The sequence below is a fragment of the Saccostrea cucullata genome, unplaced genomic scaffold (assembly GCF_032062105.1).
Source record: "Saccostrea cucullata isolate Sc308-1 unplaced genomic scaffold, CSIRO_AGI_Scuc_v1 ctg2389, whole genome shotgun sequence".
Lineage (NCBI taxonomy): Eukaryota > Metazoa > Mollusca > Bivalvia > Ostreida > Ostreidae > Saccostrea > Saccostrea cuccullata.
Genome location: NW_026920804.1, coordinates 17,280 through 31,766, shown reverse-complemented (window position 1 = coordinate 31,766; position 14,487 = coordinate 17,280). Strand labels below are relative to the sequence as shown.

The following is a 14,487-nucleotide window of genomic DNA, read 5'->3' as shown; positions in this document are numbered from 1 at the left end:
ATTACAGATGTTGGACTGATTAAATGAATGTTTAAATGAAGTGGAAATTGTCAATCATATTCGTACTTCTGATTTAATATGTGCTGCCCAATTTCTGCAAACTTATTGTATCCCTGCTTCAGAGCAGATTCGTTGGCATACTCGGGAGGGTCGGGATACGTAAAATGAATAGCATAGGCCTCTTTCTTCCAGTCAAAGTACTGCTCCCGGTCAAATTCATGATAGTGATTCCGAAAAGTAGGATGGCATTTCAACTGAAAACACATCACCTGTAAATGGCGCTCTACATGTACATATTGAGGATACTTTTCGTATGTTTTGTATGGAAGTTCTAGTGCATTATGATAAAAATCTTCTGAACGGTAATTTACAAGACTGTCTTGCCAGAACTTAACAAAATGAGAATGTTGTTTTGCAAGGAAAACACCGAGATTGATTACATCCGGGTAGCCATTACGTGTCATGTGATCAAAGTTAAATATGGCGTCGTAACCTTTATCTATTATATCGTCAATAGGCTTTAACCACAGTACATCCCAATCCATATAAATACCTCCATATTTAAGAAGGACGTCGGCTCGAATTATGTCACTTTTATGCTGAGTGTAAAGAACTTTGTGTCCAAATATCGTGTCAGGGACCTCCCTGTATACTGTATGTAACCTAGGATCTCTCTTGAATTTATCAAAATATTTCCCATGTAAAAGATTATCACCGTGTATAAATACTTTCTCTGGCTTAAGAATTGTCATTACACTCCTCAGACTAAGATACATCATGAAGTCCATCTCTTTTTCTCGGTACCAAACGAGGTGGACGATTTTCGGTATTTTTCCCGGCAGTTTTGGAGTATCCTTAACAATGGCCGAATCACCGTAAAAAACCTGCCGTGCCCTTGCAGCTAGTGTTGTATTGGAATACATTATATCTACAGGATGTATGTTGGATATCTCGCAACATTCAATATCCTCTGGAATATTTAACACCTTTCCTTTTGGAATAATTTCGCAGACGACTGTATCATTGAAACTATTCGGAGACAAATCTTGCTTTCGCTTCATTCTAACCAACTCTCGAAGACTCTTGTCTTTTTCTTTTGCAAAAATAAAACTCACTTCATCTCCGTGCTTGTTCAGACCTAACTTAAAATTATGCTGCCTATATGATGATATTGATTTCATTAGCAAAAGATTCTCCGAGAAATATATACCCCCTCTGTCGTCAAGGACGGCTATTCCAAACCACACCCCACAACCATTTTCCTGTCCATCCCAGCTATCGGGAATTTTATGAATGGCAAAACCTGCAACAGTTCTCTTCAGTTCTGTCATCCACATATCGTATTTTTTCTCTGTTGTGTTAAAATGATAAATGCTATGAAATTCTATGGAATCTGGTCTCATTAACTTCCAGGCACTTAGAATAGACAAGTAGTGTTCAAATGAAATTGTTCTGTCATGACACCATACATAATGAATTGTATTTGGCACTGGGTTATTTTTAAGTTCTCGGTAGGATAAGTTTTCGTATCCAGGTAACGGATCACTATGGTAACCTAACGTTGGCAGTGGCTGGCGCTTCCTTTGAACGTATTCCGTTCCTCCTTTTGGAATTTCAGCAGTTTTGGAAAATTTGAATAATGTTTTAGGAATTCCATATTCAGTTTCTTCCTCTGTTTTGACATGAACAAATGCTGTATAGAAATAAATAAGTATGGCTAAGAATCCAACTAATATCAACAGGTTCCTGCGATGTTTTACTCTCATCTTATCAAAAGTCCTCTCATGCGCAGTTGCAGACGGGGGTTAATTTACAGAATCCAGCAAATCCATCTCATGTGAAGTCCAGCCTTAAAAAAAGAAAAGATATGAACAAGTTTCCAATGAAAGATTTGATTATCTACACTCTCTGAATGTTCAGAAATTAAAAAAAGAGTTTATGAAACAAAATTATCCACAGTCTCTTCTGAAGTCTTCATGGCGTACGTTTTATGCTCGACACAAAGCTCTATGATAAACGTGATGAGTTAAACTTTTCAATCGTCATTTTTCTTCTACAGCAATATACCTTTGTCACCTGAGTTTATATCTCTCAGTTGATTTGATGCGGAAAATCATGTTCTACGTATTAACAGTTTCTAAAACGAGGTAAGTTATTGACAAACAAGTTGATGAAGCAAGATTATTAGCAGTCTAGTTTTAAGCTATCATTTCCTTAGTTCTATGGTCGAAACAATGATCTTGTCAGCAAATACAATTTATCATTAAGTCAAAAGCCGAGAGAGTTTGTATACTGTTTGTAAGGCCATTATTTACACACTGAATTGTGAACGAATTTCCCCGTTATTTCCCGATCGTGACAAGGAGGACACGGCTGGTTTGACCGGTAGACAGGGGATGCTCAACCTGCCATGGCACATGACCCTGCCTCTAATTTTGGTGGTTTGTTTGCGCTGATCACGATTTGTATTGTTGAAATGTTCTTCGAACTTGAATAGGTTCGTTATCTGAATATTTTATTGAAATTATTTCCTTGTACAGAATAAAGCAGGATTTGTTTTAAATTCATGATTGGATAGGTAAAGAATATTATATTAATGGAATACTAAAAATGCACATTCAATTCAATTTTTATCAATATTTTCCGAATATTTAAATAATATATAGTCAAAAGTCCGTAAACAGAGTATACGTTTTAAATTCGAGCAATCTTATGAATGTTAATTAAAGTTATTAAATGATAATAACCAAGAATATATGCATGTATTTTTTTTTTGTTTCAACTTTGTTGATATTTAAAAATACAATTTGTGTTTACGTATATGCTCTCTGATGAGAAGAAAAAGATTATCAACTTAAGTTTGTAAACAAAAAAATGAAACCTCAAGAAGTTTATTTTCCATAATGAAACTACTCCCACTTCCACTGAAACAATTTAACGAAACTACATGTAAATATCAAACAATTTTACAACCAGTTTACTTTTCTATGAAACAAATGCACATACATGTATAGAATACTAGAATAAAGATATCAAAAACAGTCACTAACAAAATTCATTCTGCATATTATAATTACTGTACCTTCCTTTCCGTGCCTACTTTGGCGAACAAACATTGTCCAAACTATATATTTATTTTCATCCTTATACCACTATGTCAATGAGAAATCTATTTTTTGAACTGATAGCTCTCTGGGGAAGGACACTATGGCCAAGAATTAATAAAGATATCATCTCTACATTGGGATCGATGAACATGATTTATGCGTTTCTGTTGTTGTGGACCAAATTACATCAATAATTAATTCAACAAATTGTAGAGATAATAAATAAGCTCGCGCAGCATATGATAGAAAATCGGATGCGGTATAAAAAGAGATAGACCACGGGATCTAGTTACGTACTGTGAAGAATAAAAGAGAATAAAGATTGAATTTTAAGTATTCCATGGGAATATCATCTGACCGTGAGATATTGCAAAATATATTATTTATTTGTTTCAGAATCCATAAGAGAACTTGATTATAAATGACAATTTATTATGTAAAAAAATTTACAGTACGTAATAGATGTTTGTTTACCGCCATTCATTTCTCATTCAATCCTCTCACAAATCATTGGATAATTCGTTTACCTTCAAAACCCTTAGGGGTTGACAGATTCCTCGTTCATGTACGACATAAAAAAATTAATTTACATGTTTCTACCGTTAATTGTGTTCTCTTTATCATTTTGGACTATGGAAAATAGATATGAAGATGAACATGTAGATTTAAAAAGTCTGTGGAGGAAAATGTTTCTTTGAGAAACATATTATGCTGTAAATCACTTTGATGCAATCGCTTAAAATTTTAAACGATAATTTAGATTTTTTTTGTTCGTTTGTTAATAAATAATCTTGTCAATTGTGGTTCAAATTTATCATTTTTTAAAAAGATAAATAAATGAATTAATATTATCATTTACGATATTGAGATTTTATCTTTAGTTTTCATTTTTTTTTTATTGATTCTTATATATCACTTTATCACTATACTACTAATTAATCATGTTTTGGCACCCATTGGTTATTTTGTTCAATAAAGCCCAGGCTTTCAGTACTATGCGTACTTTGATTTTTTTGTTGTTGAGATTTTTACAATTATTATCATTTTTTAATCATAATCAAAATATCCAAAATATGCAAAGTATTTTAATTTCTGAAATATACACCTGTACTAAGTCCCTCTGATTTCTTATAGTCTTTTCCAAAATAAATTAACACCTCTCTAGACTCTTGATCCGCCTGTCAGTTCTCCATAGATTTAAATTAGGAACATAATGTAAACATATGTCTTTTCTTTCATGCGTTTACATTATAATAACCTTAAAATATTCTACAAAAAAAGTCCAAATTGGTCACTGCGTATCGATTGTGTGGCTCAATAACGGGTAAATTTTTAATCTAGGGGTAATCAATATCATATGTCACTTATAGCATGTTTACCCCACCAACTCTTAACTCATTTAATCTTTATCAATTTGTATTTAGTCAGTGTTGTTTTTTCAACTGGGAATAAAGGATATCTTTTAAATATATTTTTCCAATACGAATTAGCTATTCTTCAGCAGTTTCACCATAGCAAATCATTAAAGTTAAAACAAATTTTACCTTTTAGCATTCCGTTGTGATTAAAGTTTAACACTTCAAAATATTCTCAATTAAAACCATGAAAGTCGCTTTTAGTGGAGCGTACATACAAAAATCAAACGTTTAAAGGGAAAAAAGAAGGTCTTATTGACAAATCAGCTTAAGTGATTCGGTTCTTTAATCATTTAAAAGGTTTATTTTCTTGTACATTTTCTCATACAGTCCACACAAACTAAACTGGATCGACAAATAATCTCTATGTAATTTACAATAATGACAATAGAAAAGATAATCATATTCATGTCTAGAGTATATTCTGTATAGTAAAATAAAAATACATTGTGCTGTGAATTCATTTGAAACAATTGTAATAATGGCGTGCTTTCTACACGATAATTTAGATGATAAAATTTTGTTTGGTCTTTTGATAAATAACATCTCAGCTCTCACCGTTTTTACTTTTTCAAGTCATTTGAATGTAAACTGAGTTAAGTATACCAACTGATATCAACGGTTATCAGTATATCAAAGAAAATTAATGTTAGATGTTAGACGTGATGATTGTATCAATAAATATCAATGTAAATCGTGTTGAGTATTTTGTATCATATGTTTAAAAAAAGAAAATCAAAACTTTCTATTTTAGAAGTCGTATTAAGCTAGCAAACATACAATACACATAACTACTAATGTACAATTGAGATAATTAAATAAATGTATAGAATGTACACTATATACAGAGAATATACCGGGGTAGAATCTTGAAAATCCAAAGATGGCATAAGTCACATTGATCAGGCTTGAAAAAAAAAAACAATACATCAAAGGCAGCTGACTTTTCAATAAAATTTGAAATCATGAATTTATTTACCTTGTCACTGGTATTTCGTAAACATGTTCTGTTAAAATAAACATTCTGACTGTACACATACAAGTTCTCCGAAGTTATTTCAAAAGATGCTTAAATATCTGAATGACAATATTCTCTTTCAAAGAAATGGCTCCCATCAGCCACGTTCCTCAAATCTCTTGAATCGACACTGATCTCTTGTTTCGGAGGTGTGATATACATGTATACGAGGTTTATGAATCAGATTGTTTATTAATTAACTGAAAATAAGCCATCATCAGGAGCCTATTAGCACATCTTTTATACAGAGAATTAAATTAGTTAGGAGAAAAGCACATCACTCAGGTTCCTATTGTGTTAATTCGGAGAGGATTGTATTGTAGTCCATTTATTTCACCGAATATGCTTGTGTTTTAATTAATTTTTAATCTGTCAGATAGCTTCTTGTTATTAGCAGACCTTTTTTGTATTCATACATGTATTTCCTACAAATATACATCGACCACAGTGTATTGCTTCAAAACCTTTTAATTACAAGAAAACATCACAGGGTCCGGATATCGAATATCTAAAACATAATCTTCCATCATGTTCATGTTGTTCTTCACCCTATATCTATTGTAACGTGCAACGTGGCCGAGCTTGGTGTTTGGTGAAATGTCTTATATCACCGAGGCGTTACACTTGGGTTCGTTAACCTGTTAACTCAGATTTTTGTTGACCAATACGATTATAATCAAATATGTACAAATACAATGGGTTTCTTCTTGATTGGACAGCCACTAACTGTGGTCGACGGGTGTCTCCCGCAATGAATTTCTCTGGTGCTGCCATTCTAAAGGTACTGCTGCATCTTGGCACTTCCCCCACTTCTGTGGTATGCCACCTCTCTCTCCATCAGCCTACTGCCTTATACAGGTCTTACGTATTAGCTAATATTGGTGACCCCTCACTGCCTATTCCCCGAAACTGTGTGCCTTATTCAGGTCTTATCACGAGTTCAAGAAAATAGACAGTTAAACCTCAACAAGCTTGTCACCAGAGAGGTATCCTGAGAGTCTGTAACACGGCATGTGCTATCTCAGTGCAGTCAGTCCCAGTACATCGGCAGTTACAAACTACTTAAATGATTGTAAAATTAATATTTTTTTAGTGTTTAAGAATTTATACAAGAACGTAGGTAAAACGTTAAAACGAAACTAAATCACAAAACCAATTTCTGTTTCATTACCCTCCCCTCAAGATTATATGCGTCCCGCATATGATTAACTATTTACAATTTTTCATCTGTACAGAACTTTGCAATGCCTGACATTTGTGACTCTCCCTATTCATCTATCAATACATCTTTGCCGAGAGTTTCTCGCACATCAATAGATGCTGATGCGTAGGCCAGATTGGTTAGTCGTCTTATGGTCTGACCTAACTCTGGTATGAACTCAGATGCTCTTTGTCTTCGCTCTTTTAGCTGAACACGATACAGATCTGTTTGGTTAGGAGGGGAAAACCTCTCCTCAAGAGATCTGACCAGTGTCTTATAGTGCTGACCAGTATCGCGTGGCAAGTCACCTAACACTGAATGAGCTTGGACACGCAGCGATACAGCTAAATAAAGACCTTTCTTCTCGTCTGCCCAGCCATTTACAACAGCGCAAGCCTGAAAATGTGACTTGTAGTCAAGCCAGGGACTGGTTCCGTCATACGTGGCTGGCTTTATTATATAGCCTGTCTTGGCATTATCTGTCCCCATTGACGATCTCTGTGGTTTTGGCGTGTCAAATAGTTGGCCCGTCACAACGTCGTCAACCCCAGCACGGTTTGTATAGCTTGGTTTGCCTTCATCTGGAAATCTAACTTTAGGCCGTGCGCCGTACTCGTCAAATGACACATCTCCTGACATACCGGCCGGTTGTTTATCGGTACTGCGTGTCGCATATCCAGACTCTTGGCTTGCCGCATTTGTCAGACCATCGTTGCTGGTTGGCTTTCTCATCCTTTCTAAGATCTTCTCCATCCGCTCTATAGTGTCTGACACCTTCTTAGATGAATCCATGGTCAACAAAATCCCGACGCTTGCCACCAAATAATGTAACGTGCAACGCGGCCGAGCTTGGGTGTGTGGCGATATGTCTTGTATCACCGAGGCGTTACACTTGGGTTCGTTAACCTGTTAACTCAGATTTTTGTTGACCAATACGATTATAATCAAATATGTACAAATACAATGGGTTTCTTCTTGATTGGACAACCACTAACTGTGGTCGACGGGTGTCTCCCGCAATGAATTTCTCTGGTGCTGCCACTCTAAAGGTACTGCTGCATCTTGGCACTTCCCCCACTTCTGTGGTATGCCACCTCTCTCTCCATCAGCCTACTGCCTTATACAGGTCTTACGTATTAGCTAATATTGGTGACCCCTCACTGCCTATTCCCCGAAACTGTGTGCCTTATTCAGGTCTTATCACGAGTTCAAGAAAATTGGATTAAAATGGACAGTTAAACCTCAACAAGCTTGTCACCAGAGAGGTATCCTGAGAGTCTGTAACACTGCATGTGCTATCTCAGTGCAGTCAGTCCCAGTACATCGGCAGTTACAAACTACTTAAATGATTGTAAAATTAATATTTTTTTTGTGTTTAAGAATTTATACAAGAACGTAGGTAAAACGTTAAAACGAAACTAAATCACAAAACCAATTTCTGTTTCACTATAGTCCTGCTGGACATGCTATTACAGGTGACGTAAATATAGTTAATAATGAGAACCTTAGATCAATAATTCTAAAAAGTCCTAAATAAAGGGATCCCCGATCCTTCAACTGGCATCGAATTTCATAAATATTATGGATTCTGTAGAAGATTACACCAAGCAATAGGCCAGATATGAAAAAGAAGACATTGACACTTTGTCAGAATGGATTTAAATGTATCAGATATATTTTTTCTATATTCCGCTATTTCCCGATCATGACAAGGAGCACACGGCGGGACTGACCGGTCAGCAGGGGATGCTCACTCCTCCATGGCACCTGATCATACCTCTGATGCTTTGGAGGTCCGTGTTTGCTCTGCTCCTATTTTGTATTATTTTATTGAATACTTTTCGTTATGTCCATATGTTTCATTTATGTTATAATCGCGCATTAAAATATTTAGAGGCAATATGAAAACCATCTTTCGCTCTGTATTTAATAATCCAGAAGTGAAAAAAGAATTAGATAGATTATATGATCAGTACCTCCTGGTTTCTGCTGACAAAGCAGGAAACAACATTGTTTTCGTTTGTAAAGCCCATTATATAAATTGTATTTTAGATGAACTTGGATTTAATCTACAAGACTTAAGTATTAATCTGACTTATACTCGTAGATCCCTTTCTAAGGAAGAAATTCTTCAAAATCAGTTGTCAATTTTGAATATTTTTAATATTCCGAACAACCAAAATGAATTTTGAATTACCATATCTATATTGGATTCCGAAACTTCATTAATATCCTTACGAACATAGATACATAGCTGGTTCCAGTTTATGTCCAAATAAGCCTCTTCCTTTACTCCCCACTAAGAAATTAACAGTAATAAGGAGAAACTTCAAGAGTACTGTGCAGCAATATACTACTATTCGAGAAGTGATGTAACTCAGATGTATATACTTAAAAATTCCAAGGAACTTTATGAAAAAATTAAATCAAAGGATTTTACCAAAATCAGCAGCTTAAAAAAGTACGACTTTTCAACTTTATACATAACCATTCCTCACAATAAATTAAAGTCCAGGATTTTTGATATCATTGACAGCTACTTTTTAAAAAAAAAATGAACCTCATAAATTTATTTACCTTGTCATTGGTCATTTGCCAAATTATTTTGTTTGAAACATTCTGAATGTAAACACAAGTACTCTGAAGTTGACATCAAAAGATGTTTAAGTTTCTGATCGACAATATCTTTGTGGTTTTAGTACACCAGATCTTCCAACAATCTATTAGGATTCCCATGGGTACCAATTGCGCCCCCTTCTTAAGAGACCCATTTTTGTATTCAAATGAAGCAGAATTTGTCCAAAATCTTATACATGAAAAGAAGAAAACATTTGCTGTGGCTTTCATCTCGACATTTAGATATATCGACGACGTATTTTCAATAAATGGTGGTTATTTCCATTCTTCTGTCGATACGATATATCCCGGTGAGTTTGAAATAAAAGATACCACAGAGTCTGACACATGTAAGACGTTAATGGTGATCTAACACCTATGCTCAATGATAAACGTGATAACTCAAACTTTTCAATCGTCAACTTCCCTTACATTTGCAGCAATACTCCTTCATCACCTGCATACGGTGTTTTTTTCTCTCAGTTGCTTTGATACGCAAGAGCATGCTCTACGTATCTTCAAAGGTAGATCATTGACCAACAAGCTGATGAAACAAGAATATCAGCAATCGCGTTTATGGTCTTCATTTCGTAAGTTCTATGTTCGATACAATGACCTTGTCAGCAAATACAATTTATCATTGCATGAGTAAAATGCTGACTGACGTTTTTTCAAACTTTTTAGGCCATTATTTACACACTGAATTGACGACGGATTTCCTAATTATGACAAGGAGCACGGGGCGGGTGTGACTTGTAGGACGAGGATGTTTATTCTTTCATGGAACCTGATACCACCTACACGTATAATGCTATAGAGGTCCGTGTTTGCTCCGCTCCTATTCTGTATTGTTTAATGGACTTTGATTTTGAATACTGTTCGTTATCTCCATATATTTTATGAAGTAGAATTTCTAAAAAAAAAAACCTAAAAAAAACCTAGGGGTACTGTGAGCAACGAGCTCACTAAATGATACCCCCGCCTCCCACATGATTATAATGACAAAGTCCCTGTTTTGCTCTTGGAGACCCGGAAGAATCATTAAATTTTATTCAGTGGTATAGGAGGACTTACGGATAAGAGATGTGTACCCTTCGATATTAAAAAAAAAAAATGGCAGTGTCAATGTTTTGCGCTGAAAAGCCCAAAATATGTGTCCGATCAAAAAGTAAAATTATAGAAGGTGCACAATGGAACAGTACTATATAACAAAGAATATGTGAAAGTCTCATCAAATTTCATTCAGTGGTATGAGCTCGAGAGGAGTTGCGGATAAGAGATAGGTACCCCAAAGCGTAACAGACGGACGGACGGACGAACGAACATCCCGATTACTATATACCCTCCCGCTTTTTAAGCGGGGGGTATAAAAAACAGTATACAACACTTGCTGGTGTCTGCTTACTGCCTTCAACTCGACGTTAACAAATATGACAATATATATAAATATATAATTAATAATAAGTAGTAATTATTTCCAAATATTTACATATGCTGTGTTTTCTAGTAAGCCAACTGTGAAATTGATTTGAATACCGTTTCGTGTATACTCACGCGTAAATAAATACACGGAGAAATGTGCGTTAAGGTCAAGATCTAGTAAATGACATTATACTAATTTTTTGGTGCTAGAGCCATTATGACGTCATAATCAATTTCAACTTTCTTTTTCCCGTACTTTACAGCTTTAGTAGAATTATGTAGAAAATATGGTGATTTCATGGCATTCAATCTGAAATCATATGAAAAGTAACCCCGATACCTATATTAAATTTGATATTATTTTAAAGAAGAGGCCGTGAACATGCAATCTACCGTTTTCTGAGAGACTGTAGGCAATCTGGATACATTTCCTTTGTCGAATATGAAAAAAACTGCTATTTTCATGACGGGTTTTCTTCATTTTTCATTGAAAATAACAGTTTAAAGTATGGTTTTTCATATTGTTTACCTACAAATTATGCCCCGAAACACCTTATTTGATCTAGCTAAAGTTGTAAAGCATAATTAAAGGAATTTATATATCAAATTTGATAAATCCGTAGGCATCTTTCATTTACTAGATCTTGACCTTAACGTGACGTCACAATGAGGTTACAGCGATGTGAGTAAAGGTATAACGATATAGGGCAGCGAGAAATGAAAAAAAGAGTATTTTTTTAATGCTTTTAGACATGGAAAATGTAAAATTAATATAAGGAATGTTTTTTAAAAGTTTTTGCGTGAGTTATTGGTGTGTGAATCACACAGACTTGTCACGTAGGCATATTTCATGAAGCGCACTAGCTATGATATATTCCAGTGAACATTATATTAGAGATAACTCAGAATCTGATTATACCCCGGCTTGAAAAGTTGGAGGGTATATAGTGATCGAAATATTCGTCCGTCTGTTACGCTATTGGATACCCATCTCTTATCTGCGACTCCTCCCATACCACTCAATGATATTTAATGAAGCTTTCACAAAAATCTTTGTTACAAAGTTTCGTTGTGACCACCTATTTTACTTTTGATCGAAGCATATTTCGGGTATCCCATAACAAAATATGGACACAGCTATTTTTTCTATAATATTGAAGGGTACCTATCTCTTATCCAGAACTCCTCCTATACCACCGCGAGAAAAATTAAATGATTCTTTCACATATTATTTTTTATATAATGCAATTGTGCACCTTTTTATTTTACTTTTTGATCTGATACCTGTTTTGGGTCCCGCAGAACAAAACATTAACTTTGCCATTATAATCATATAGGAGGAGGGTGTATCATTTAGTGAGCTCAGTGCTCAAAGTACCCATAGTTATTTTTATACGTATCAGTACATCAAATCGACCCCATCTCTTCAGAACGTATTGATCTATCGATATATTGTTACACTAAATTGGCCATAGTTTTCCCGTTTGCTCAATTATAGAAAACAACGCACTGCATCTACGACCTGTCGCCGGGAATTTTTAGTCCTCTATTGCACTTCCTCCGACCTCTGATATTTTTTAAGAGTTGATATTTCTCTGTTTCGAATGTGTATATCTTATATTTATATTTATTGAAATAACTAGTAAGATCGATTGATTGTATGTTGTTTAACGTCCCATTCGATAATTTTTCACTCATACAGAGACGTCACCGTCTGTCGGTGAAGGGCTTCAAATTTAGACCTATACTCGGCACTCAGGGCCGTTGAGCATTGAGGATTCTTTATCGTGCCAACGCCTACCGTGACATGGGACCTACGTTTTTAAGATCATATCCGAAAGACCCGTGACTTTCACTTCTAATGTCGAGCGCTTGGCGAAGGAACAGTCACTACCTATGTTTACGTCTTAGGTTTGACGCGGGGCCGCGAACGAAACCTCCTCATCACGAAATAACTAGTAAGAAAAGTAAGATTTTAAACCTTAAGAAAACTACGTCAGGCAATATTTTTCTTAACTTTATGATACAATATATCTTTTTGTAATTTTTATGTCCTAATTTCCTGTTCCTTTTATCTTTTTCCTTTGTTTCTTTTTGTTGCTCTATTTTGTACATAATCATGTGCATGTATATATCTATATAAATATGCATCAATTCTATATTTTCACTTTTCCTTTTAAAGATTGAACTAAGATGACTATTATGAAATATATGGAGATAACGAACTGTTTTCAAGATCAAAAACCATAAAACAAAACAAAATAGGAACAGAGTGAACACGGACCTCCAAAAAATCAGAGGTGGGATCAGATGCCATGGAGGAGTAAGCACCCCTGCCGACCGGTCACACCCGCCGTTTGCTCCTTGTCGTGTATACTATACCTCACGTTCTACAGTTGGTTTGAAAGTAAGAACTTTTTTTTAAAAATGTTGATAGAGAAACGTAAAATAGTTTGCCAAAAAGAGATGAATATTTAAACAGATAAATTAAACTTATCAACATAAATAAACACAAAACAATATCAATAGCTTACTAGTACGAATATATAAAACAACAAGAATCAATGCGTTTATCTTGCCTTACCTTCTATGACACCGCCATGTTAGATTGTTGACAATTTCACTTCTTTACACGACATATAGGACAAGGCGAAACACTTATGTGCTAATCTTATCACACTTGGTATAACGTTTCCTGTGGACTGAGTGCCCGTTTTAGTAGTAATGATGTAAGACATGTAAAGATTTATAGGCAGTTGTTGTCTGATTTTATTGAATTTTCTTCATTTTGCAATTTTAAGGGCATGCGACATATTATATGTGTAAATTTTCCAAGAGACCCTTCAATTATTACTATAATCTATAGCTAAAACTTGAATATAATAACCCGTTATTAAATAAAACAAAAAACATCTCCTAAACAGTCTGTGTCTTACTTGCTAGTGATTTCTGTATAACAGGAGTTTAAAAAAAAAAAAAATATTTTTTCTGGACCAGATATACTCATATACTATACCGGTAATTCATTTTCCCGCTCCGAATAAAATTACGTATTTATTTCTATGAAGTTAAAAGATACATTTTCATAAGTTGTAAAAATGTACGTTTTAAGTACTTGAGGTTTTTTTTTAGCTCAAATGAAGGCACTGGTGAGATCTCGGCGGTGTGTAATCTGCATCTATGTATCACTTGACAAAATATCACTTTAAAGACTTCGTTCAAAAATGAAATTGTTCTCTGCAAGACTTTTGTCTTAATAAAAATTAAGCTCAAATTTAAAACAATTCTAGAACTATGTCTTTTTTGTTAAAAATTGTCCAAAAAGCTTTTTTTTTTATTTGCTTTCATTTATCAGCCGTCTATACAGTATTTCATTTACTTGCCTTAATGAATTTTAAAGGGATTAAGAACAGTATTCAACCTCAAAAGTCCATTAAAATATACATTTTTTTTTTAGCAAATATTGACCCCTAAAACAGCAGAAGTGGGATAAAGTGTCATGGAGGAGTGATCATCCCCTGTCGATCGGTCGCACCCGCCGTGCTACTTGTTATGATCGTGAAATAACGGAAAAATCCGTCCCCAATTCAAATCCTATAATAAGTATATATTTTTGTCCCTATCGCCGTCCCACCAAGCAATTTACAGTGTTCTTCTTGAAAATACATGACTTTTATCGATATTACTGAGGCAGGTGCGTGGGATAAA

The 14,487-nt window shown here is 34.7% G+C and overlaps 1 protein-coding gene across 1 annotated transcript; it reads right to left on the bottom strand.

Moving 5' to 3' along the window:
- LOC134258302 (uncharacterized) lies at positions 1-13,425 on the bottom strand. Its single transcript, XM_062740832.1, has 2 exons — positions 13,364-13,425; positions 1-1,849 (listed from the first exon to the last, which is right to left on the bottom strand). The coding sequence occupies exon 2, from the start codon at positions 1,764-1,766 to the stop codon at positions 51-53; it is 1,716 nt and encodes a 571-aa protein (XP_062596816.1). The 5' UTR covers positions 1,767-1,849; positions 13,364-13,425; the 3' UTR covers positions 1-50.
- Between the last annotated feature and the right edge of the window lie 1,062 nt (positions 13,426-14,487).

Coding starts and splice junctions, on each gene's coding strand:
- LOC134258302 (XM_062740832.1), bottom strand. CDS start 1,766: ATGAGAGTAAAACATCGCAGGAACCTGTTGATATTAGTTGGATTCTTA.